The sequence below is a fragment of the Pipistrellus hanaki genome (assembly GCF_964339955.1).
Source record: "Pipistrellus hanaki genome assembly, chromosome: 8".
NCBI classification, from domain to species: domain Eukaryota; kingdom Metazoa; phylum Chordata; class Mammalia; order Chiroptera; family Vespertilionidae; genus Pipistrellus; species Pipistrellus hanaki.
Window position 1 is genome coordinate 78,597,869 of NC_140510.1, and position 27,028 is coordinate 78,624,896.

Genomic DNA, 27,028 nt, shown 5'->3' on the forward strand with positions numbered 1-27,028 from the left:
CGAAGGGAAAAGAGGTCAGGTGTTGCATGTTTTAAAAATTCTCGCGATATACCGGTTGAAAACTGGCCTGCCCAGTACTCCCTCCTTTTCCTTTGTGCAGCCTCAGCCAGACCATGAAGCCCTCGGATCCAGCCCCTATCTGTGCTTCTCTGTCTCCCACAGCACCTCCTACATGAGCTCACAAGAGAAGTTCAAGTTTTATCCTGGATAGACAGGTAGTAAAAGTCACGCAGATTTTTCCGAGTTTAATACTGTAGGAAATATAAGGACGAAGTTTAAAATAGAAAAGTGGGGAGAGACACCACTTCAGCTCTTCAGGTTTCAAATTCTCTACCATAGGGATTCTCTGACATAAACAGAGCAGGAGGTATTGATCTCCAAGCCAATGGCCGTGCAAGCTTAACCCCTTACCTCCCAGTCCCACTCTCCGGCTCACCCCTTTCAAGCTCCTCATCCCCTCATGTAAATCTGTGAAAAGCACGGCCTGTACCTCACCCCACTTGCATTTGCCAAGGTGCCTGGCAGAGCATGTGTGTGGAGTTTAATAAATGCTTGTTGAAATGAACCCTCCACCAAACTCCACTTACAGATCTTACTATCAGCAGCCCCTTATCGGTCCTATTCAAAGTTGGGGGGAAATAGCCCTGGCCAGTTTGGCTCAGTGGATAGAGCACTGCCCTGCAGACTGAAGCAGGTCCCAGGTTTGATTCCGATCAAGGGCACATGCCCAGCAGGGGGCGTGAAGAAGGCAGCTGATCAATGATTCTCTCTCATCATTCATGTTTCCATCTCTCTCTCCCTCTCTCCTCCTCTCTGAAATCAATATAATATATATATAAAGATATATGTATATAAATAAAAGATTGGGGGAAATAAAACTTAGCCAGTCAGGATGAATACACACAAACTAGGACTTTCTCCCCTGGAAGACAACAATCCAACACATTGAAGAACAAAATGACTTAGACCTTACATGGTGAGAAGACAACAGTGGACTAAAGAGTTCTAAGCTGTTTACATGTTTGGGGGAGGGGGGCATATCTAAGTTTTCCTTCATTGTCCTTTTCTCCTCTGATGGGCCACCTGTCTACTCCTTAACTCAAATGTTCACCTCACTGCCATTCTTAGCAAGGGGAAGACAAATTTGAAAACAGCAGTAAAGATAGAATTGGAGATACTAAGGAAAGTCTATTTTTCTTTTTTCTTTTTTTCTCTCATTTCCCTCATTTCCTTCAGAGATCTGACACTTTTGCTGCTAGAGGATCTTCTGATTTTTCACATGGAAGTCAAAACAGATTTTGGCTACATTAGAACATTAGAAGACTTTTTTTTTTTTTTCAAGAGCATAATATACAACTTTCCTTCTTAACACTTAAAAACTATGATGGTCTTTAACCAGACCATCATGCATAATCAACTCCCACATTTAATTTCCCATTTCCTTAAGAACTGCTATTCTGCATGATTTACTCCAAGGCCAATAAGTAACTACGCCCAACTCAGAAATATTACCTACTTCCAGACTGGCAGCCATTTAATGAATAATTAACCACTCCTTACTTTCTATCGGGGATGCTTGTATTTCCAGGGTAAAGGTATCCTTTATGTCTAAACAATGTCATAAAACAGGCCTTTGCCAGAAAGACACCCTCATTTATCACACGAAATGCCATGTGGTATTAACAAGGTCGATACTGTTTGTTTAACATATTTTGCTTTCATAGGGGCTTGCAATGATTTGTTTTTGCAGCTGTAACAGAGTTAAATTGGGGATTTAGCTCCGGTGGAGCTAGTTGAGCATATATAACAAGTAACAACCAGGAGCTATTACTTATCTGCCTGGAGGGCTTTGGTCATCTCCCCACGATTTACAGCATCCTCGGAGTACCGAGTTACACCACGTGCAGCCAGATTCCATCCTTAAATAATCAATCCCCACTTCGCAGGAACTGAGGGGAGACTGAATAATTCAAATGTCTACTTCTTACTCCACAACACCCACCCCCAACATACCCATGCTATTAGTGCACAGGTTTTCTTTCCCAAGTTGAGCAATGAATTTAAGAGGAAAAAAATCTTAGTTCAAAGACAACTTTCAGACATCCGTTCCCACCAATGAGAAACTTAAAAACAACACTTTTTTTGACCTTAAAGCACCAATAATCAGCCCCCCTTCCTCTTTCCCTTCTCACACGGCTGTTTGGCCTTACATGGAGCAGGGGGAGAGGAGGAAGTTGGCTCCAAAGATAAACTTGTCAAAAGCTTGCACCACAATACTAATGCCTCTCTACCTGTTTGTGAATGTCAGCTGGGAGCGGGCTCTGAAAGGCTTTGGGGGAAAGAAAGCAAGGTGGGGGGAGGGCGGGGGCAAGAAAAACCAGAGGGCAATTCAAACAAAAATGAAATCTCTCTCTCTCTCTCTCTCTCTCTCTCTCTCTCTCTCTCTCTCTCACTCACACACACACACACACACACACACACACTCACTCAGACACATAAAGACAGGGAAAAAGTGCTCCTCCAGCTCGGGTCCTAACAACATACTTCTTTATCAGAGGTTCATTGTCAATCAATTAGCCGAGGCAGCAGGGGTCTGGGAGGTGGGGGCCCGGGCGGACAATGGGCGGCCCTGTTGTATTACTATTTAATCACTTTTGCTAAATAAATAGAGCAGCCCCGAGGTGCTGTCATGTCAAGGGAATTTATAACAAAACAAAACAAAAACTTCCATTTTTCACTGGTCATTCCTTTTTCCCCCTCAGGACAAGAGAGGATTATTACTGTAGCCTTAAGTTCCATCTTTGTGTTTCTTGCCTTTGATTCCCACTCGGACCCTGCCACTTTCTGGCACTAATTTGTCAGGCTGAACAAAGAGAGGATTTGTACCTCCTGTAAGGTCTCAATTAGGAATGGCTTCTGCTGTATTATGTGCCATTCAGGGAGGACACAATGCCGGTAATTACAGGAATTTGCACTAAATGGCTGAAGAATTCACAGCAAAACTTCCCCCCACCCTCCCCACCTTGGGTTTACCCCTCCCTAAGGCTGGGGGGAGGGGGGCGCCAGGAGGAGGAAAGCAAAAAGCTCTTAAAGCCAGAGAGACGTAATTACCAACAGCAGCCCCCAGAGGTTAAACAGCAGCCGGAGAAGCAAACCCATGCAAACTGACAGAGTGACAATGGCGAGGGGTCCCCAGGGCTCCCTCTTTCTGGCAGCCTCTCCCTTGTCAGCCTCAGAGTCAGGAACATCGCCCCACTGCGGGCCATCCGATTTCACGGCCCCGTTACAAAGCAGTAAGGACAGGCCGCTTTCCAAGGCGAGCTTTGGTCTCCCCGATGCAGCCTGAGCAGGGCCCTGGGCCCTTTTATGGATGGTTCTGGACTCAATTGCGAGGTTTCTTGATTGGGGGAAATTTCAGGAGAAAATCTCTGTGTGCTAGTGCCAAGCAAGCCTTATCTATCGAGGGGAAGCCGGCTTGTACACACGTCGGATTCCCGAGGACAACGGGGCCGCTGCTGCCTTACAGGACAGCTCTCCGTGAGCAGCCCAGCTGAGAAGCACTTACAGGTACCTGCTTTATAAATATTTTAATACGCCGCATAATCATTGTCTTAGCATTAATATTTTAATAGCGCACATTCCCCACTGCCAAACACAATTCTGAGTCCCAGCCGGCAACGTCCCTAACCACGTGGACCGCATCTGCTGCTGCAGAGGTAGGTGTTTCTGAAAAGCTGCACTGAAGCGCCACCAAATTCTCCCCAAAAGCCGCTGTCCCCCCCGCTCCCTGCCCAGAACCTCCTGCAGCTGCAGGGCGGACATCAGGTCCAGCCTCGCCAAGCTGCCCGGGTTTTGTAGGGCGACCAATATCTGCGATTTCCTACATCCACCTGGCATGCCTCTGACAGGTCTGAGCCCCAGCTGGGCCAGCCTTCTGGAGCTCCTGTCTCAGTCGCCACTGGGCATGCATGAAGTGATGATATAAATAATGCCGGCTTCCCTGGTGGAATGCACGTCCCATGAGAGCAGGGCCCATGCCACCTCCTTGCAGCACGGACTTGCCCAGGTGCACCCATGTCATGGCACGTGGTCAGAGGCTTATAACACAGCGAATGACAGAATGGAAGAAGTAACACAGTGAATGACAGTGAATGACACAGTGAATGACAGAATGGAAGAAGTTCATTTTCCAAGGCATCTTTTCAGGAGGAGGCAAAGGCTGTGGAGACGGGACTGGCCAAGGCAAGTTCCAGAACGGCGAGAAGACCCCCGTGGCCGGGCTTCCTGAGCAGAGGCCGGCCCCGGAGCTGAGGGGAAGTCGTGGACCAAACCGCACGTAACCAAATGCAACTATAAAAAGTTCAAGCGCATGCTGAGGACTATGCAGTCATACATAAGCATGCATTTTCAAAACCATAACCTCAGACATTTTTGCGTGGTTGTGATCCATTTTCTCTGCAGGGGCACTTTAAGTTTGGAAGAATATCGAAAATTCTTCACCTACAGAAAGAATTTAGTGCAACAAGGCCAACTGCTCTATTTTGTAGATTCGAAAGCCAACGTTTGTGGCTCCCCTGAATAGCAACGGGATGACATCATTAATAAAGAGCTACTCAAGTGCAATCTTCCACTTTTAAGGCTTATTCATCAAAAATATTCACAGGGGGGAGGGACTCAGTGGACGTAAAAAACTTACAGTCTGAAGAGGCTCACTAAAACCATGAAATATTGTGAATTAGCTTCTCCTTAAAATAACAGGCAAAGCCAAGACTCAACTACAAACAGCCGACTGGACTCGCCGGCCCTCCGGAAGGTAAACACGCTATGGAACCAGCTTTTCCACCGAGTGAGTGTTTTTATGAGAACGCAGAGCTGGGGAACACAAGTGCTACACGGAGAGGCAGCTGGTTTAGATTAACTGTGTTTGTGAGGAACATAGATCAATTTTTAAAGTTCCATCTGCTATAATAATCCCTGATATAATGAACAGCCTCCCAAGTAATTTAAAAAACATTCGGAGTTTTGCTTCACAAGCTTCTGCCTTTTTCTTTTGAGACTCTGCCCCCTGCAGGAGAGGAGGCATCCCCACCTGAGGAGGAAGCGCAGGCAGAGAGGGAAAAGGAAAAGCAGCCTGGGAAAACCACTCGTGTCACAGAGCAACCATGCACAGCAGTTTCCGATGGAAGAGAGCGCCAAGAAACGGGATGAAAACGTTGGGCTTGGGGCCTGGCCACACTACACAGATTAGGACTGACTTTTCCCCACCCCAAATTAAAATCCCGCCTGCGCCCCATTAAAACTCCTAACCAAAACCTGAAAGTAAGTGCTGAGCAGAGCAAAGGAGTTTTAGACCACCTTACCTGTCTGCTGGATTCCTCACTGCCACCCATCCACCTACACTCCAACCAACCAACTAGGGAGCACAGCCAAGGGGGACACCCAAATACATGGCACCCGAAGCAGCCCCCCCAAGTTCCTCCCTGCCCACTAGCTAGTCCTTCTCCTGTTCCCTTCTACTTGGCATCCTCCTCCGGCCTCTCCACTCACCTTCGTCTCTTCCTGCTTCACTTATGTGCTGCCCGCGGCATGGTACCCTCCGCTGGCATCTCTCCCCTCACACAAGACAGCGCTCACGCCCCGGGAAGCAAACTCAGGAGAGGGAGGTGAATTAGGCAACAACCAGGTGACAATCCTTACGTTACACCTGCGGCTTTTCTTCCCCTTTTACTAGAAAGTTTCCAGTTCAGCTGCTCACGTTTGCGAGCTAACCTGAACTGTTCTCCCCGATTGCAATGACAAGCACATTTGTTGAACCTGTCAGCGATCTAAAACTGGAGACGTGTGCTGTAATTCCAGAACGCGCACAAAGCAAGCTCTCAGTAAATTACTGTCGAATGCCGGGACTTTGAAATATACTCCATCAACTAGTATAATCAAATGGATCAATCATCTGTAAGGAACTGCAGGAACACCAGTGTCTCCTTATTTCAAAACCATTTCCCAGAGCCAAAGGCTGGCTCACGACAGGCGTTCCCCGCCTGCGCCTGCGGGTGTATGTGCTCATCACCCAGTTCGGCTCCAACCCCAACCCCACAGGCAAGCTTCTGCTTCCAGCCCTGAGGCCCTCCGGGGAAAGCAGGGACAATTAACGCTGCCTGCCTGGTGTGTTTCTCGTCACAAACAAGGGGGTTTAGCAAAAGGCATACTGATTAGGCTTACTGCTTTGGGGAAGGTGAGAGGCCCGGGAGTAGGGGACAGAAGCAGAGACAGGGTGTTAAGAAATAGATGATGATGAGCCGTGACTCCACCGTCTCTCACCTTCCACGGCGGTTCCAGAGGCCCCCACTTCCCCAGGATGAGGCACAGGCCCATCGTGACTCAGAGGTCATCTGCTTAGTCACCGCCCCCCCTGACTCCATAGACTCCACCTTCACAGGATCTGACAAGGTCATGAGCCATGGCAATGACTGACCCTGGACATGCTCCTTGTCTAAGAATGTCAGTCGTCAGCTCTGGGGCTGAAGGTCTCTTAGGAGACCGCCGTGGCCTCCACACTCAGTGGCCTTGGTTTCAGGAGGCGGAGGAAGCAGACTCCGGCAGGCGCAGGAGGCCTCGTCTAGTGAGGCAAAGGTTGGCCAAGCCCCTGCGAGCCAATGGGGTCTCTCATCTCTGCTTCTATACTTACTTCCCCAGCATGGCGTGAAGACAAACAGACGTCCTAATACAGCTTGTTAAACTGCAGGGAGCTGCGGCTGGCCTGCGGGGGGGATTTTTAAACCGAACTCTAATGGTGAGGTTCCGCATGGTGCTATGAGCGTTAGGCCGGGAGGCGGCTTCCTACCTGCGCACTTGAAGCTCTGGGCGGTGAGCCCTCGCTCCAGGGACAGCGTGGTCAGGATGCTGAGGAAGCTGGTGGTCACGGACTGCCGCTTGCTCTTCCTGAGCTCGTGCCCGCCCGTGGGGTCCTGGGGCTTGTTCCTCAGGGTGACTTGCAGGTTTTGCTCGGAGCTCCTCGCCGCGTTGGCTGCCCTTTGCAGAGCCTCCATCCACTCGTGGGCCCTCTGCCGCGTCTCTGCCCGGAGGCGGAGGACGTCTTGGGGGAAGATGACTTGGAAGCAGGAGTCACAGCCGTCCAGGGCGTCCACCTGGACAGCCAGGCACACGTCCACGTTGTAGCTCAGCAGCGGGTCCTCGTCCAGCCTGCCGGGCTGGAAAGCCATGAGGTAGGCCCTGCTCAGCACGAACGTGAAGGCCTTCCAGTTGTTCTGCACCGTGAGCCGGTACAGAGTCCCGGACCTGAGGACGTCCTGGTGCTGCCTGGGGCCGTCCCCGACGGGGGGCCGGGCGAGCGGCTCGCCGGGCTTCTGGAAACAGTGGCTCTGTGTGCAGTCAAAGCGGTAGCCGGGCCCCGGCGAGTTTGCCAGCTCGTCCCGCCGCCCCACGTCGCCGGGCACGGCGGCGTGCACCACCTCCCAGAGCTTCTGCCCCCAGTCCAACGCCTCCCACGGGGACTCTGCCCTCAGCTGCAGCTGCGTGTTGTCGGACAGCACGGTGTCCACCAGCCTGGCCTCCAGGTTGCCCAGCACGGAGATGCTCTGGAAGTGGGAGAGCGGGTGCGTGGCGGACAGGCTCTGGTTCCCACTGCCGTCGCGGCTGTAGAGGCACAGGTCGTAAGGGGAGAGTTCTGCGTAGCAGCTCTGCCAGCAGCTGTCGTGGTCCTTCCGAACCTCCAGGTGGCCTTTCTTCAGAAGGTTGGGGAATGCCTGCTTGTGTTCTACAAAGAAAAGAGGGGAAAAAAACAAGACCAAAAGAGCAATGGATTCCTTCGTTCATACGAATAAATCGAGTGAGATGAGAAGGCAGGGGCGAGAAACCAAGGGGACCAGGAGTGGGTACCTTCCCAGGTCAAACTCAGCACAGGGGAGGTAACAGAATTACAAGATAGTCCTGATGTCACTGGGGAAATGGCAGGTCCAAAAAACGTAATGAGGGTGGAATAAAAAGTACAAGAGTAAGAATCAGGGAGCAGATGTGACATGCAGAAGTCTGTGTGGAAAACAGACTTACTACGGGAGCATGTGACTATCTGTGCCCCGAGACACTGTGCTAGGATTTCTTGTTTTCTAGGTAACGTTCTGCAGAGTCCAAAATACACGAGACACAATGTTCCTCCTGCCACCTGGCCTGACTCCCTGCTAATCCTCATCTTTCAGGTGCTGAAGCCAGGCAGGGCCGACAGAAAGGACCGAGCAGGAGTGCGCTGCTCACCGATTCTGCTTCTCAGATGCCCTGTTAGTCTTCAAGGCCAGTTCATGAGCCTCCCTCTTAGAGCCGCTTCTTCAGACTTGACTCATTAAGTCAAGCTCTCTCCTTAGGTCTCTTAGATAAGAGTTCTCACCTCTGAGCTCAGCTGTGCTTATGCTGTTCCCTCCACTCACAAAGCTCCTTCTCACCAGCTCCCTGACACTTGCCCTCACTCAGCTACCCCCTCTTCCAGCAGGGGGCTTTGTCTTCAATCCCCCTCTCCCCCCACTATTCCCATCTACTGCCTGCACATGCACACCCCAGGATCAGGATCAGTTATATATTTAAATCCTCTTCCATGGGTTCTTATCAAGCTGTATCAGAACCATTTATAATGCAACTAGAGGCCCAGTGCATGAAAATTCATACATTGGAGGCGGGGAGTCCCTCAGCCTGGCCTGCCCCCTTTCAGAGTCCAGGAGCCTCAGGGGTGGGAAGCGATCTAGCAATCAGGGGAAGGCAACACCCATCACACCTATGCTGCTGCCACTGCCGGAAGCGTAAGCCTCAGCTGGCCTTGGTGACCTGAGCCTCAGGTAGCCATGGACGGCTGGGAAGCCACCATCCGAGGCTTGCTGTGCCTCGAGCCAGCCCTGGGTGGCTGGGGAGCTGATGGGACTGGGGGACTCCAGAGGCAGGTGCATGGAGCAGCCAGGCCCGCCTCAGGACGGGCCCAGCCTTGCTGCGCCTGCTGCCCCGCTGGGGACTGGGTGCTGCCATCGTTGAGGGCGTAGCAGTCAATTAGCATATTCCCGTCTTATTGGCTGTGGGCGCCGCCATCTTTGCAATGGCATGAGGGTCAATTACCATATTCCCTCTTTATTAGATAGGCTACCTGGTTCATAGTAGGTGCTTTAAAAGAACTTGTTGAATTAGAAATAAAGCTTCTAGCACAATGCCCAGCATATAGTAGGTATAATTCCCTTCCACCTGTTTATCTGGTCATGCCATCTCTAATCAATGACTAAACACAAACAAGTTTGATATTTAATAAAAGAGGACATTATTTGGGAGATTTCCTGATACTTTTATCAGGCATGGAAATGATAACCCTGCTAGACTTATTTCTCACATGTTTCTCAACCTCTTTGCTGACACACATTGGACACAGTCATAAGCTAACTGACTCATTCCCAAGAGAAGACAAATCACACTCCCAAAGGGCATGATTTCTGATCTTGGCTGAACAAAAGCTGAGGAACACAGATCTAGATCTTAAAATAGCAAACCAGAGAGAGAAGGAAAGAAATGAGGCAGGGAAGAGCCTGTTTCACCGGCTTTACATCTCTGGTCCTGACATTCATTTGTATTTCTGTGCTAGCGCAAAAGCCACTGGTTTCTGGCAACCCACACTAATCCCTTTGTAGGAAGAGATAATGGATGCCTGTTCCCAGGTTACCTTTCAGCTCTGATACTGCAATAAGGCCAGCAGTGCTGTTAGACACTGCTGCCACCTCTCCCCTCTCATCTCCACCAGCACTGATGAGAGCTCCACCTTTTCCATAAGACTCCTAACCAAGCGACCCTCCATCCCCATCCCTCCTGCCCAGCGGCTCAGCTACACAGCCCTGAGTACAATAAAAATCACCTCTGTCGCGTTAGCTAGGAATTTTCCTCTCCTTTTCTTTCCTGCTCGGGAGCTTTTTACAATGACTACCATGAACTAGAAATTCTACACTAATTGGGTCCACACCAGTAGCAAACCTGACTAAATCCTCACTTCTTTCTAACTGTGCCAGCTAGGGTGGCGGATGAGAAGTCCTGGGGTGAACTAGGTAAGAAATCTTCTGAGGGAGTCTCAAAAGTTCCCTCACCTTCCTGATGCAGAATAAGGGGTAAGAAATGCATTGTTTCAATCATTTTCCCTACGTCGGCTCAGACCTTTCTAAAGAGGTATAGTAACTGGATACAGAAGAAGGGGGATTAGTCATAAGAAATGGCCCATACTTAAGGGCAGAGTTCGTAGTGTACTTTCTTGAAAAGAAGAATCAAGAAAGCAAATGTGATCAGAAAATTATTCCCTGGGCAGTGTATTCCTCTCTGGAGTGCCTGTTTATATTAGACATTATTAATATTTGGGGTGTGAAGTATTAATTATCTTTGATTGTAGAGCACTGGAGAACTACCATTTCTCTAACAACTGCTATTTTCTACTAGATCTGATGAAGTTTAATTTTTAAAAAATATATTTTATTGATTTTTTACAGAGAGGGAGAGAGAGGGATAGAGAGTTAAAAACAATGAGAGAGAATCATCGATCAGCTGCCTCTTGCACACCCCCACTGGGGATGTGCCCGCAACCAAGGTACATGCCCTTGACTGGAATTGAACCTGAGACTTTTCAGTCCGTAGGTCGACACTCTAGCTACTGAGCCAAACCTGTTTCGGCTGAAGTTTAATTTTTAATATTTTTTTCCATTGACAAAATAGAAGTTATATATTTAAATATAAGCTTCATTAATATTATAGTTCAGCTTTTGTTTCCCCAGACCATATCATTTCAACTCATATAATTAACACACACACGATTATAAAGTGTTCAATTTTACAAATATAATATCTGTCTTAACTGATATCACAAATTATTAATATCACAAATTAACTAATATCCCAACTTCAGATGGGACCACTGACAAAGATTATTGTGATGCCTCCGTGAAATAGAGAACAATGATCAAAATGAATTGCTGTGCCTATAAATTTCATCCTGCGACCACAAGACAGTAATTCCTCATTGAAAAATATACACACACACACACAGAAAAACAAAAACAGCTCTTTGTTTACCCATCGCTTTCCACTTTCAACAGGGCTTTCAGGGTGAAGACCCTTTTTCCTCTCCTCCTCGTCTGACGGCAGCCAGTGCTGTGCTTTAAGGACAATAATACTGCCAGCGGAAGAGGAAGAGGGGCATCCCCCCCCCCCCCCCCCGGCACCTGAGTCATTTCTGTACTGCCCACTCACCAAAGATTTGTCTTCTTTAGGGAAGGACTCAATTAGCTTATGACTGTCACCAAGGAGTTCCCCTTTTGCTATTATTTCCTCTATCAGTTCTCAAAAAAAAGTTTCCATTCTCATGGCCACCACCTTAATGAAACTAAACAGGCTCCCAAGTCTAGTCTGCTTCCTTCCTGGCCATTTCAGTTACCAGTTTAACCTTTTTGGGTCACCAAACCCTTCACAAGTGTCCTGGTGCTACATGGTAACTCCAAATTCCAGTTTGGCCTTGTAGGAGCAACCAGAATTAGTTCTCCTGTGAGAGAGACCAAATTCTAAATGCCTGTTCCTCCTAAGTCTGCCCGAAAGTCACACCTCCCAGGAGTGAAGGGTACAAAGGAGGGAGAGAGGCAAGAGTGTTAGTCTAATTGACGTCCCTTTACACGGGCACAAAATCTGTAAGAAAGAAGGTTCCCTGCTACCCTCCCTCACACACACTACCCCTCAACCCTGCAACTTCCAGACTTCTTGTAATTACCCTTTTAATCTTAACTCTCAAGTAATTTTCCAGTGCTTCTTGCCAAACCTATCGCATTAGGTCTAACTGGCTTTGGAGGAACTCCATAATCTCAGCCTATTACTGTACTCTCCCAAATGCAGACCTGTCTCATATTAGCCTCCCGGCCTCCCCACACACATAGTGTTCATCTCCACCATGACTCTGTGCGCAACCTTCCCAGCTCAGCTGCAACTTCCTTTCCCCAACGAAGACTTCTCTGACACTCTCCATCACAATCAACTCTCTTTACAGTCCTGGGTAGCAAAACACAGCATTCCAAGTCTATTTGTATCATGTTATAGAATTCAACTGTGTTTAAGCCAGGAACTAGAAAAAAAAAATGCTTAAATAATTTTAGGTCTTTGTTCTCCTCATTAGAGGCACATGAGAGAAGTAAAATGAACAGGATCCATATTAGTCACGACCCTGCCACAAATGACCATCGCAAGGAACATGAGGAGAGTGAGGCCGCAAGACCCAAAGAGGGGCTTTGTAAAGTGCTGGTCACTGTGGTGCCCACAGATACTTGTTAAACTTATTCTGGTAGAAATGAAAGAGGCTCAAGAATTATCTATCCTGTGAGCTATTCTGAATACCTTCCTCTATTGATTAAAAAAAAAAAAAAAAATCCCATTTTTTTCTCCCTTCATAATAAACCTAGGGAAAGGACATATTATCTGTGCAGACTCTCATAGAAATAGACCCGTAGTATACCTGCTACCTGTTAGCAAGAGACATCAATTGGGATCTTTTCCATCTAAGTTCTTTGCTATGAGCAGCAGGGATAGAGTGTAATTAATATAGTCCTGGGCAATTTCACTTCTCAAGTGTGAACCTTGAGATTACACACCCAACCAACTTCTTAAAAGAGGCTTTCTGCCTTCTGTGACAAGAGTAATCTCTCATCTTAATAGAACTTTTGACCCAGAAAATTCCAAACATCAGCTTTCAACTATGCTCATTCATTGTATAGTAAGCTTTCTACTCTTTTCCTCTTATCTACAGAAATTAAGTATAAAAGAATCTCCTATACTTAGGCCAAGAGATTGTAATATAAATGCATGTCATTACTATATCTTGGGTATCATACTGAATCACAGAAACTCAGAAATGTCTTTAGCCTATTCCCATCAGAGGCAGAAACTGTCATTTGCTTGCCCCATTGGCTAGGTTTCTCCCCCAATTTCTTTACCAACAGAACCCTGAAAAGAATCATGATTTGTTTAATCCAAATCAAAGTAATTCTATTTTCTTTTGCCAGAGGTTGCTTTAGGTGTGGACATGTGACCCAGTTCTGGCTACTGTGCAGGTGTTATTGGAAAGAGACCCAGAGGAAGTGCCCTGCTTTCTCTTTCTGACTTTGGCTGTTGATATGTAAGACAACGATCCTTCGGACTGCTATAGCCGTCTTGTACGAGTGAGGGGAGAGAAGAGACGTCACCAATGCAATGAGAACAGCATAGCAAAAAGATGAAAGGTGCCTGGATCCTTGATGACTGTGGGACTACCTACACATGAACTTTTTAAGTGTTTATTGCATACAGTGCTTGACATTCCCTAAGTGCTCCATAGTCATCTGTTAGATATATGGAAATATAACATGGTGAGTGGCCTTACTATTTCTGCCACTTTTGTTGAATATGATATTACTTGCTTCTGAAAATATTTTAACCAATTTAACAGATTTGGAAAGAGATTCCAAGAAGAAAAATGACTTGGCCAAGGTTATACCACAAAGAGTGCAAGTTGAGAGCAGAACTCCAAAATCCAGACTTTCTATCTGGATCAAATTGTGTTTTGTTTGTGGTGAAAGAAGTAAGTCCTAAACTTCCTCGGGCTTGACAGAGTATTATTGAATGGTTATGTGTGGCCTCCAATGTCTGGCTTGACTTGGGATGCTAGCCCCTAGCTGTATGGCCTGATGTGAGGTCAACTTCCTCATTTTTAAAATCAGAACTGTATCATCTATCATATTAAACTATTGTGACTGTTAAAAAGATAACCCTAGCTGGATTGGCTCAGTGGATAAAGTTTTGGCCTGCAACTAAAGGGTCTGGGTTTGACTCTGGTCAAGGGCACATGCCCAGATTGCCAGCTCAATCCCCAGGAGGGGGCATGTGGGAGGCAGCCAATCAATGATTCTCTCTCATCATTGATGTTTCTATCTCTTTCTCTCTCTCCCCCTCTCCCTTCCTCTCTGAAATCAATGAATATATATAAATATTTTTTGTTAATATATTTTATTTATTTTTTTACAGAGAGGAAGAGAGAGGGCTAGAGTTAGAAACATCAATGAGAGAGGAACATCGATCAGCTGCCTCCTGCACATTCTCCACTGGGGATGTGCCCGCAACCAAGGTACATGCCCTTGACCGGAACTGAACCTGGGACCCTTGAGTCCGCAGGCTGACGCTCTATCCACTGAACCAAACCAGCTAGGGCCGAATATATATATATATATATATATATATATATATATATATATATATATATATATATATATTTTAATATATTAAATAAGATAAATTATGAACAAGTCTTATCACTCTTCAATGATAGTACTGTATATTAATAATAACAAGCTTCATTCATCTTGACTCAAACTATAGGTAAGGAAAATAGAAAGAGAGGCAATTTCTATTTTTGGGGGGGAAAACTACTGTCCTGATTTTCTAAGCACCAATACATAAAATTAAACCAGACACCTTGCATATGCTCATATTGGCACAATACAACATTTTCTATAATGTGGTTCATAGCATCAAAGAGCTTCCAACCTAGTGTGGGAGATGGATGTTCAAGCAATTACTTATAATGAAAGCAGCATAAAATGTGCTGTAGAGACATAAGGTGAAAGAAAAAAGAGAATTTTAATTGAGAAAAAATATGGAAAGGTCTCAGGGAGGATGTGGCATTTGAATTGGCCCTTGAAAGAAAATGGAGGATTTTGAAAACTAAAAGAGACAGGGAGAGTATTCTGGGATGAAGAGACAGCATGAGCAAAGGCCCGGGAACTTGAAAGCACATGGCACATTCGAAAAAGGGCACGCAGATGGGCTGAAGAGCGGTGTGGCGTGGGCGATAAAGTTAGAAATGTATCTGGATGCTTTATAACATTCATATTTGATTTTATTAAAAAAAATGGAGAAGCATGATTCAATTTTGAGAACCGAGAAGCCTGAAAAGATTTATGTTTTCAGAAGGTAACTTTAGCAGTTTGTCAAATTAGTAACTGTAGTTCTTCTTCGCCAAGAGAGATAAAATACATTAACAGAACAGCCACAAAAACGTCAGACACTTCATCTTCAGAGTTCCATATAGAAATGTTAGGGATCAGAATGCGGCTGTCATGAGGCACGGTGGGTTTCCGAATAGCTGCCACCGGCCAACATTCAATAATGTAACCAATGGAAACTATACAGCCATATAAAAATCAACTTTCTTTGACCTATTTTAGCAACTTCTTTGTACTGACTAATCTTGCTGAAGGGTGAATCATAAATTCAGCAAGAGACCATGTCCTGGTGACCTCACTTGTTCTAAAACCTGCAGGAATATTCCCACCTCTACTGGCTCCAAGGCTTTTGAGAAACATCATAATTGAAAAAGCAGTCATTTTAGTATAAGTTCCAAATTTGGCTTTTTTTTTTTTTTTTCCAAGTGAAAGATGGGGGAAAAGGGAATCGAAACAGTAACATAAAACTCAGGATAAAGAAACCAGACTGCCTGGTTTTTCTAGCCCTAAAGAAAATCTCTGCTTGAGACCTTCTCCTAAAGCACTGAGAACAAGAAAATGCAGGCATCGGGATGGTACCAGGTCACCAGAGAGTGAATCTGCCTGAAACAAAAGCCCAGCTGACCACTGCCCTTGCCAAGCAGATGAAAACGTGAACACAGTCCGGGAGGGAAAGGAAGTCAGATTCCAGCAGTCCGTTGAGTTTCAGAGCTTCCTAGCTAATGCAAGGAATGTCTTTAAAAATGTTTTGATTTTAAAAAGTACAACCGCAGTTCATCCAGAAGTGGAGTTACCAGGCACACACAAATCTCTCGGTGTTGGATAATTTCAAGCATACCTACATTTCCATCACCGATCTGAGGACAGTAATTAGCTCCCACACAACTATGAGTCAGGGTCAGTTCAAGTACATCCGAGGATGATGTCATTTTAGAGTTGGGAAGGGCTGCAGAAATAATTTAACCTGCTTCACTAAGTTTATAAATCAAAGGCAACAGACAAGTGAGTTTTCCAAACCTGGTGAGTTAGGACACTATACATTTGTGTCCCAGTTGAGTGTTCTTCCCATGAAGCCTCACCTCCTCTACTAAGTGTGCACACTTAGAGGTATGAAATAACCTGTTTTTCATAGTGGTAACATAGCTAATGTCCATAGGACCTTTTATGTTCCTAACTTAATATATGTTTATAGTGGGACTGTAATTCTATAATGCCAGTACCCCGTGTTCTTCATCCTACAGGAAAGTCCCTGGTGAATATGGCTGAACCATCAGTCAGTGAACAAAAACAAATGGCAGTGATGCAGAGGACTAACAGGACAAGTATGTAGACTTGTCAAGAGCATGTCTGTATAGAGCTAAGGTTAGAGCTAAAACTAGAATTGAGCCGTTCCCTCAGGGCTAGTTCCCAGTCACATCTCACTCCAGCTGCCTGGGGCATGGCAGACACTGGGATGGCAACAAGGAAGCTTTGACCTCCACCACCACCTTGGATTCTTTTTTTTTTTTTTTAAGGTATTATATGTGTACATATCTTACCATTGCCCCCCCCACACACACACACACACTCCCATTCATGCCCTTCCTCCCCAGAGTTTTGCGTCCATTGGTTATGCTTATATGCATGTATACAAGTCCTTCGGTTGATCTCTTATCTCCCCCATATCTCCCTACCCTCCCTGCTAAAATTTAACAGTCTGTCTGCTGCTTTACTGTCTCTGTATCTATCTTTTTGTTCATCAGTTTATAATGTTCTTTATTATCCACAAATGAGTGAGATCATGTTGTGTTTTTCTTTCACTCAGTATAATGTTCTCCAATTCCACCCAGGTTGCTGCAAATGATAAGAATTCCTTTAGAAATAACTATTTCTGTTGTCATTTTACCTTAGATCTATTCCTTCCTCTGAATCTATAAGCTAATCATCTTGACACTGCTATCCAATCCCCAGGTAGTGCAGATAGTGCTAACCAGGTTGGAGTCAAGCCACACACCATCGACCTGGTAGGACCCACTAGGAACATCCTTTATCCTTTAGCACAGGCAACATCCCATCTTAAGAAGCCTGTCCTAGGCCTGCCTCTGCCTGAGGCAATGCAATCTCTATAATGTATTTGCATGCTGCTAAGTAAGACTAAAAAGAGTAGCCAAAGATGGGGCAAAACCACAGCCATCTTTCCATGGTTACAAACCCACGGGAGTCGGTTCACTTAAGCTCTCTGCACAGCTAACATTCAAGAAAGTGAAAGACAAAGTTACAGCCTTCCTTCTGCAGATTCATTGGTCTCCTAAAGAACTGCGACCAGCTCTGACTGTCCATGTGTTTTAGCAAATATGTTAAATGCTGAAAACAATCCCTGCTTTCAGCTAGACTGCTTTGGTGTGTCTCAGTTTTTCCTAACCAATGATCTAATTTTAGTTCGATGAACATTATCCAGGTCTGTTTCCTCCACACTCCTTCCCGCCCTCTACCCCCACCGAGATTGACTGCCAATAAGGCTCTCGGAGTGGAAAGTTCCAAAGTAAGCCCAGCTTAGCGGTCAAGGGCATGGGCTCTGGGGGAAGACTACCTAGGTTCAAATTGAGGGGTCCCTGTTTACTAGCTTGAGCAAAACTGCTTTGAGAGCACTATTTTAGGTACTGAGGATAAAACAATGAGTAAGAGACCATCCCGTCCTCAGCAATCATAAACTCTGGTGTAGAAGACAGCAAACTGTTGATCACAAGTCAGTATGACAAAGGAAATGAACCGTCTATTTCCCGTTAACAAAGGGGACAGTTCGTAGCTGTGAGAAGGTACACTTCAAGAAGGCCAATTCGGTAAATGTTTGTTGTGGGGACATTTTATGAAATAGGCTGTGCCAGGGAAAAGTAGGAGTGATTGGTAATGTCACCTAGATTCTCACTGAAGAGTTTTAGATTTGATTGATAATAGCAAAATCAATATTAGTAAACATTTATTAAGTGTTTACTATGTGCCAAACATGGTTCTAAGAAGTACTTACTTATTACTTTTTTAATCCTCATCTGAGGGTATCTCTCCATTGATTTTAGAGAGTGGAAGAGAGAGGGAAAGACAGAGAAATAGTGAGGGGGGGGGGAGAAACACATCAATTAGCTGCTTCCTGCAAGAACCCCCAACCAGGGCCAGAGGTACATACCCTTGACCAGGGAACCTGAAACCAAGTTGCATGCCCTTGATCGGAATCAAACCTGGGACCCTTCAGTCTGCAGACTGATGCTCTATCCACTCAGCAAACCGGCTAGGGCAAAAGAAGTACTTTTAGATGTCTTACCCCATTTAATGCTCACAAGAAACTGAGGTGAATACTACGCCTTTTCCATGCTTTGTGACAAAATATAATAATAATTATAAAGACAAATTAAGAAACCTCTGTTACGAGCTAATAAGAACTGTAACAAGGAGTGAAACTCTAATAGCGTAGGTTAGAGTCAGTGTTTTAAACCAATATCTTGTCTGACTAGACGGCCCTCTTCAGACAGGCTTGCCCATCTACAAAATAGCTGATGTTACACCCCCAGCTACCCACTGCCCTCATTATGCCAGAACCCGATTTGCTTTCTACCCAAAGCAGCAGTTATCCTCAGCGAGGCTCAAAAGCCCAGTTATTCGTCACTACATGAGGCGGAAGATGCAGCAGTCCTACCAAATGAAGATCCTTGGGGTTGTTACTATGGAAAAAAAAAAAAAAAAAAAAAAAAAAAAAGAGGCCATAAGGGTGTGAGGGTGGGCAGAAGAGAAGGAAGGGGAGGACGAGTAGAACCATTCCTTGTAAGTCTTTAAGCTACTCAAGGAGAGCTCAGAATAGGAGCCAGGGGAAAAATTAGCTGTAGAAAACATACAGTTTTGCAGTAATAAAGCCCTTGGGTGAGAGAGTGACACAACTAGACACAAAATCAAGTTGACCTCATCAAAGAAATCCAATTTGACTAAATTTTATTTCTTCCGAAGAGCCCCAGCCGCTCACGAACCTGGCGAATTGTTAGACCAGAGGAGGAGGAGGGGAGGGTGCTGGGTCGCTTCTGGTCACTCTGAATTTAAAGTGCCCGTGAGACATTCCAGCAGACGTGCTCCCCCGTCAGCCGGATGTGCGCGTCTGGAGCTCACGGAAGAGGTCTGGCCTGACCCCAAATGTCCGGCTCTAGCCAAGATCTACACCCCTCCCTCTGCTTTTGGCATATTCTTTCAGGAGAAACAGTAAGCCTTTCTTCAGTTTGGATCACTCATTTCAGAGGTTTTAAAGTAAACTCAGCCCAGCCGGCGTGGCTCAGCGTTGAGTGTCGACCTAGGAACCAAAAAGTTATGGTTTGATTCACAGTCAGGGTACAGGCCCGGGTTGCAGGCTCGATCCCCAGGGTGGGGCATGCAGGAAGCAGCTGATCAATGATTCTTATCACTTATGTGTGTGTGTGTGTGTGTGTGTGTGTGTGTCCCTCTTTCTTCCTCTCTGAAACAAATAGAAAATGTTATTTAAAGTAAACAAACAACTCAAAGATCGTGGCTGATTTGACTAGAATGCACATGAGTGTTAGCATGCCCCTCCCAAAGGTGAGAATCGCAGTTGGCAGCCTACCCACAGCTCCTCTGTGGCTGTGGGCGCTCCCTGCTCGCCCCTGCCCTTTACCAGGTTAGTAATAAAAACATGACGTAGCCTGCTTGGCCTTCGGGTGCCAGAAAGGAAAGGCATCCGAATTTGCCCAAAACTTCGCTACTGTCTGCCTCGATGTGTATCTCATGGATAACCAAAAGGTGGCCAGGTTATGTTATAGCAATATCCGCAAAGGCCATTTGTTACAGTTAATTTTTCAGAACACCATTCAGTCCTTATATTTCAACATCACTTAATATTCAACTTTTTAAAACTGAATATTAAAAAAAGTATTCATAATCATAACATACTAAAGAGAGAATTGAAAGAAGGTCTGGTTCTTGCATTTACGATCCGAACAAGATAGGAAAAAATAAAACCGGAAATATGACAGCTTTTAACTTTGGTTGTACCAGGGATTTAGCATGGTTATGATGACATAGTTATAAAAATCTATGTGGACTCTTAGAAACCAAAAACAACAGAGGCGGACTGCTAATCAGGGGGCGCACCTGCTTGTACTTGAGCTCAAGGCAGAGCTCTCCTTCTCCGGGCACCGGGGGCCCAGGCACTTGTTTGTCCCCCATGTCTAATCAGTTACCACTCGCTGTGCTTTACAACGTCCCCTTCTTCTCACTCCGAGGGTCCCCACCCTGGGCTGGATGTCACAGAGGGCTGCTGGAAGTAGGAGAAATCACAAGTCATAAATGTGAGTGGAAAAAGTATTTAAAAGGATGGATTTGAGCTGGGTATAAAAATAAGGCAGCACCTCACAGATGGGAATGCTGCCTTTCCTTGACAGACACTAAATCATATCCTTGCCTCAAGTTGCACTTATAAACTAAGTTTTAATTTATAATGTGAAATGTACCAATGGAATACCAAGCAATGGCAGAGGACTGAAGTATCACTAACACAGCAAGTAAGTAGATAAATTAGCCTCCCCAGTTTACTGAGCAGAAGCTCAATCTAAATTAAGAGTTAAGCAGGGTAACTGAAGAATCATCAGGAAAAAATAAAAATAAAAATGGATATCCTACACAAAAGAGGTTATCTTGAGAGGAAATGCTGAGGGAAAGAGAGATGGTTTGTCATGTCTCACAGAAGAGGAAGTTCATATGTGAGTGCCTGATTATACTTATATACAACATACAGTATATGAATGCATGTATGTGTATAAAATCTGGGGGGAAAATAAATTCAAGATGATACACTATGAGGTCTTAACAAACCTCCCCAACCTTCTCCTCCCTCTGTCCGCCATGGGGCCCTTTGCTCCTCTCACAAGGGTTGCCTTGATGGCTCTGCATCGCCCATCTCTTCCCTTTCTCATACCATAATCCTGCCAGGTGTCCCCTCCTGAGACCTTTCTGCATCTCCATGTCCTTCACGGTCCAGCTCAAGTTCCCCCAGTCCTTCCTGACAAGCCCAGCCCAGGGAGTTTTCTCCTTTCTCCAGGCTCTTTCAGTCGCCGTCACTCACTCATTCCAAAAGCCCAACAACAGAGGAAAACAGAAGTTCCCGCGGAAACATTCCAGTGGGCCATTACTGCCTCTCACTGCTGGGCGCCTTCCTGAGTCTTTGTGTCTGACCCCCTCAGCTGAAGGCGAAGCTCATGGCAGGGATTGTGTCTTCACACACCTGTATCTCTTTCATAGCACAGGGCCGTGCCCAATGTGTGATCTGATCAACATCTCTTGATGGGAAGGAACAGTATCTCATACAATGTTCATGGAAAAGGCCACATTCACTCTGAGAGCTCAGATTCTCACATGCAAGACTAGAAAGGAAGAATTCGCCAAGGCTGCCCTTTCGCTCAGTCCCTCCCATGAAGATAAGACTGTAGACTTGAAGTAGGATAAAGTGTGAACGTAAATGGAAGGAGGAAGCTTAAGTATGCATAGCGGACATGGATACTGGAGAATAAGATTCTCCTGGGGCAAATGTAAAAGGCACAAAGGGAAACCAGCAGTTGTTCATCAGCGATCAAATATAAAAAAAAACATACCCGTATTTCCTTGAGCATCTTCTATCTTATTTGGTGAGGGCGACAGGAACGACGGCCTGGTGACGTGAGGGCCCTGAAGAGAGGGCTGCTGCGGCTGCTGCTGCAGAGGCGTGGTCTTGAGGATCACCCTCCAGTCCACCTGGGTAACATCTGACCTGGACCGAGCATGCCCTGGCTTAAAAGTGGTAGTCTCATCCAACAGGTCATTCACAGAACGAGGTCTGTCCCTGCGACGCTGACACACGTTGAAAAAATTGAAGGTGGATGCTTCCTTTTGCTCCATCCAGGAAAGGTTATCTGGGGCTGTCCCTCTCTGGACCATGTACTGTTCTTTGGCGGGGAAGACATTTTGGACTTTGGTTTCTAAGAACCTGGTCTGACAAGGGTCCCAAAGCATGCCCCCCTCGCCCAGGGCGGCGATGTTTCGGAGAGCACCGTTGTCTGTGATGTTACTGAGTGCCTCGTGCCCCACCAGCTCCGGGACCTCCTGGATCCCGTACACCTCTGCTTGCTGGCCAGCCTTTTCCAGCTTGCTGTCAAAAGTGCTGAAGAAATCCTCAGTCACCTCCAGGGCGGGGCTGATGTCATCCACCTCCAGCGCTTCCATGCCGCAGGCTCTAGGAGGCCGCCGCCTCCCCAGCTGCCTCAGGAACCGGCTTCATGAGCACCCACCCAACAGAGGCAGGCTCTGGGCAACAGCGTCCTGGGCACAGCTGGCAGGAACCCCATCCGCTGCCTGGCACAGGCCACGCATAAGGGCGGGTGGTGTCTTTCCAGCCACTAGAAGCTGAGGATGGCCATTAACAAAGGTGTCGGGAGACAAAGGTTCCTTCGGGGTTATTCTTCAGTGAGATCTCTGTAAAGACAACAGGAAGTGCGTGTCAGAGTCAAAGCAATGCACGGCAACCCTTACTCACCTGGAAGGAAATAATGAAAAGGACAACGCTGACACACGGTCCATTGTAGTCTGTGGTATACAAATCTGCCCCATTATTTCGCCATCTTTCCCGCCCAAAGGTGCACAACAGCTGCGCAGAAGTTCCACTGTCAAGTTCCACATCACTCCCCGCTTTGTGTGAGAACTTACACAGCGCAGAGTGGAACTCCTGATAAGGGGAATTAAGGTCAATAGCTCTTACTCACACAGAGAAGCCTTTGAGAGCGATTGTGAAAAGACTGCCCTGGCAAATCTCTGTGATATGTTGACCTAAAATAGTAAGCAAAAAAGACTAGGAATTCTCTGACTGGGCCTCTATGGTAATCAGTCTGCAAGTCATAAATGCATGAGTCCTTTCACAAACCTTGAAAGCACCGATAATTTGTGAGGTTTAAAGGCACGAGAGGGAAGTAGAGAGGGAGACTCTGGCCTTTCATTAAACCTGAGCATGCCTGCCTGTGCTTCCTCGGTTCAGATGTTGTAACATCTAATGATCCTGTGGACTTCAGAATTCCTCCAGTCCTCCTGCAAAGAGGCTGTGAGGATTGACCTAGGTCAGTGGTCGGCAAATTCATTGGGCAACGGAGCCAAATATCAACAGTACAACGAATGAAATTTCTTTGGAGAGCCATATTTTTTAAACTTAAACCTCTTAAATATCAGCATCTTCCAACGCCACTTCTTCAAAATACTCATCCAGGCACAGTTTGCTGACCACAGGCCTAGGAGGACAGGGCCAACCTCTGGGCTGAGCAGAATGAATCCGAGCACCACCCCATTCTTTCTGGGAAGCTGTAGCCCTCAGGACCAGGGCAAACTAGAGCAGACCTTGACAGTGAGGCTGTCTTCTACAGTAGACACTAGCCACACATGGCTCCTTAAACTTATTAAAACCAAAAAAAGTGCCTCAATCAAATTAGCCACATTTCATGTACTCAAAAGCCACATATACCTTTGTATTTTTGCCAAAACAACAACAACAAGCAAGAACTTTTTCCCACTGAAACCGGTTTGGCTCAGCGGTAGAGTGTCGGTCTGCGGACTGAAAGGTCCCAGGTTCGATTCCAGTAAAGGGCATGTACCTTGGTTGCGGGAACATCCCCGGTAGAAGGTGTGCAAGAGGCAGCTGGTTGATGTTCCTCTCTCATCGACGTTTCTAGCTCTCTATCTCTCTCCCTTCCTCTCTGTAAAAAATCAATAAAAATATATATATATATATATATATTTTTTTTTTTTAAAAGAACTTTTTCCCCCCTCACCTACTTACAAATAGGTAAAAGTAAGCAATTACAACTCCTTTGCAAGAAACCATCTTGGATGAGAGCCCAGTGAGTTTTCCAAGAACTCCAGTATTTCCAAGGAAAGTCAGTATCTACCTCTGACACATAAGAGATCCCAAGTGAGGTTTCTCCAGCCGGGCCCAGTTAACCCAGAACCAGGAGGGATGACAAATTGTGACACAAAGTTTGGGAGCGGTATGTCACTCGCGCAGGGAGGCATTCTCCGGGGTCCCAGGCTAGGTTTCCACGCACCTGTGCTTCCCTGAGTTACACACGTCACAGTTTCAATGTCACACCCCTCGGGCAGCAACTGTCTGTTGTGTTCATCCGTGGACCCCCAGAACACAATTGCAGCTCAATAAATATTTGTTGAACAAATGAATGCATTTTTGAGTGGCTATTTTTAGAATCATTTATTTGACATTGCTTTCTTTTTCTCCCTTTTGCTTTGATGTCAGCACCTCTGATTTACAGCCCTCTCGCCACATCACGATTATCTCTAGCAATAAATAAAGACAGCTACTGCTTTAATAACAGCTCCCCCCCCCACCCCCAAAATCAGTACTTAGTATAATAAATGAATTAACAGACCAGTGTGACAAAGCCAAGTCTTTGCCTGTATTTGCACGGTACAAATTAAATAGATAAAAAGAATGACTGAGAGTAGCAGTGATTCATTCATTCCATAAATGTTTTCTGAAGCAGTGACTGTGTTCTAGGCATTGATGATACAACGGTGAACAAGAGATGAGATTCCGCCCCCCCCCCCCCCCCCCCCCGGGGCCTAGACTATGTAGGCCAGCCTCCTAAGAAGAGGCAGAGGTCAGCAGTTACAGTCCGTGGGGCTCGGGAGGAAGGGGACCTCAATAAGTTACCTCACTTTCCTATTCTCAGCTTTCTCATTTGCAAAGTCAACAAGTTAGTAATACCTTTCTCCGGGACAGCTGAGAGAATTAAATAAGGCAATACGTGCATGGTTCTTGGCACAGGATTCGTTACAAAAACAAGCCTAAAAGCCTCTCCCTGCCCGATCAGCACCATCATCTGTCCTCTGTGACCTCATACCCTCTCTGCCCTCCACCTTCCCTCCCGTCCGGACACACTGGCCTCCTGCTGCCTGCTGGTTCTCAAACCTGCTGACACATCTCGCCTCAGGGACTTTGCCTTGGCTGTTCCCCAGATGTCAACGTGGCCAACTCTCTCCTTAACTGTTCATGTCACCTTTTCATGAGGCCTACCCTGACCACCCTATTTAAAATTATAACACATATCTCTGCCCTGGAGTTCTCAATCCCCTTATTCTGCCTTTTTTTTTTTTTTTTTTTTTTTTGTAATAAACTTTTTAGAAGAGTGTTAGGTTTATGGCATTATTGCAAACATAGTACAGCACATTCACACACACCCCACATCCAGTTTCCTCCGTGTAACACATTAGTCTGGTACACTTTATCACAATTAACGTACCAATGTTGATACATTGCTGTTAGCTAACGTTCCTACTTTGTTGTGATTTCCTCCATTTTCCCCTACCATCTTTTTACTGTTCTAGGATCCCATCCAGGATACCACATGACTTTCAGTTCTCGTGTCTCTTTCGCCTCCTCTTGGCTCTGACAAGAGACTTCCTTGTTTCTGATGACCTTACCGTTTTGATGAACACTGGTCAGGGTGGTTGTTTGATGTTTTTCTCCTGACTGGATTAGGGCTGCATGTTTTGGGAGGTAAAACCATTCCCATCATATCCAGGTTGACACTGTCAACATGACTTACTGCTGCTGTTCATGTTAATCACCTGGCTGGGCCCTTTTCCCCTATTCATTTACTGACCTAGCACACCCCTTAGTTTATTACTTAGTGTTCAGGGTTTCTCTCTTCCAAGTAAAACGTAAGCTCCTCGAGGACAGGCATTCATGTTCATTTTGTTCACTAAAGTATCCCAAGTGCATACGATAGTACCTGACACACAAAAAGGCACTAAGCTGACCCGGTGGGATGCATGCACTGTTATTCCTGAGTGAAGTTCATGGCCATCCATGGCCCTTCATGACCCCTCCACCTCTCCAATTGGCAGTTCACATTGTGGTTTTCCTCCTCCAAGCTTTGGTCCAAGCTGGGAGTCTTCCGAAGTGCTCAGGCTCAGAGCACCTTGGGTTTGCCACATCGTACTCAACCGACAGTCTCTCTTGACCCCACACTGCACTCCAAGCTACTAGAGAGCAGGCACAATGCCTTCCTTACCCTCGGATAGAATCTCTATGTGTTCATGCCTTTGGGTTCTATTTACCACCCTTACCTGTTCTGGAATGTCATCTTTCTCATATTTGTCAGTATTTTATTATGTTGTATGAGGATGAGCAGCCCTTAAATTTCCTACAAGGGTCTAATGCCAAATTTAAAATCTATGAGTAAACACCTCCTACTAGCTTGCCTCATTTCGTTTTGAAATTAATTAATTAAAAAATAACAACATATTTGGACAAGGCAAAATATGAAGAGTACCTCCCTCTGACAAAGTGAATTGGGTAACACCAGTGTGTGGGTGCAGTGTGGTTTGCCTCAGCACAAAACTGGAAATCAGGAGCTAATTAGGACTGTGTCCCAAATCTGGCCCCACCAACCACACACACTGGGTGGCCTCGGGCAAACCATTAACCCCTGGGTGCCACACTCAGCTACCTGTATTCAATACAGGGCTAATAGCAAATTGCTTCACCTGTGGACCATTCACAAGGTAGCTGCCCAAACATGCCTTTAAAAACTGTAAACTGATGTGTAATTATGACACCCGCCACTCCACCTCACCCATTCAACAGCCAGGTGCTCCGTCTCCCCGTCCCGGGCAGGGTTCGTCAGCCCAATTAACGCAGTAGCAACCAACTACTGATGATATACTGGTTTCAGCCCAACTCCAAGATCTATAGGTATTTTACCTTATTTTTGTATAGAATACTCTTTCTGTAAAAAGGGTTATTTCCTCTATTTAATAGACTGAGAAGCTGAGGTCTATTGATTAGGGTCGTAATCAAAGCTCAAACCCCAGAACCCATGCATGCATCAGAAGGCAACAGGATGGAGAATCAGTGAATTGCTATTTTCTGACCAGGAAATCTGCTGTCTACATGCTCATTGGTCAAGGCTAATCAACAGGATGAGTCCAGC

General features: G+C 46.1%; 1 protein-coding gene across 2 annotated transcripts in view; it reads right to left on the reverse strand.

The window, feature by feature from the left end:
* Window positions 1-27,028, reverse strand: part of PLEKHM3 (pleckstrin homology domain containing M3) — a 158,115-nt gene that overhangs the window by 116,306 nt on the left and 14,781 nt on the right. For both annotated transcript variants that reach the window (XM_084892968.1, XM_084892969.1), the window contains exons 2-3: window positions 21,653-22,508; window positions 6,842-7,774 (exon numbers count right to left, since the gene is read on the reverse strand). In XM_084892968.1, coding sequence (XP_084749094.1) covers window positions 6,842-7,774; window positions 21,653-22,259 — 1,540 coding nt within the window. In that variant the 5' untranslated portion in view covers window positions 22,260-22,508. The remainder of the gene's footprint in view (window positions 1-6,841; window positions 7,775-21,652; window positions 22,509-27,028) is intronic.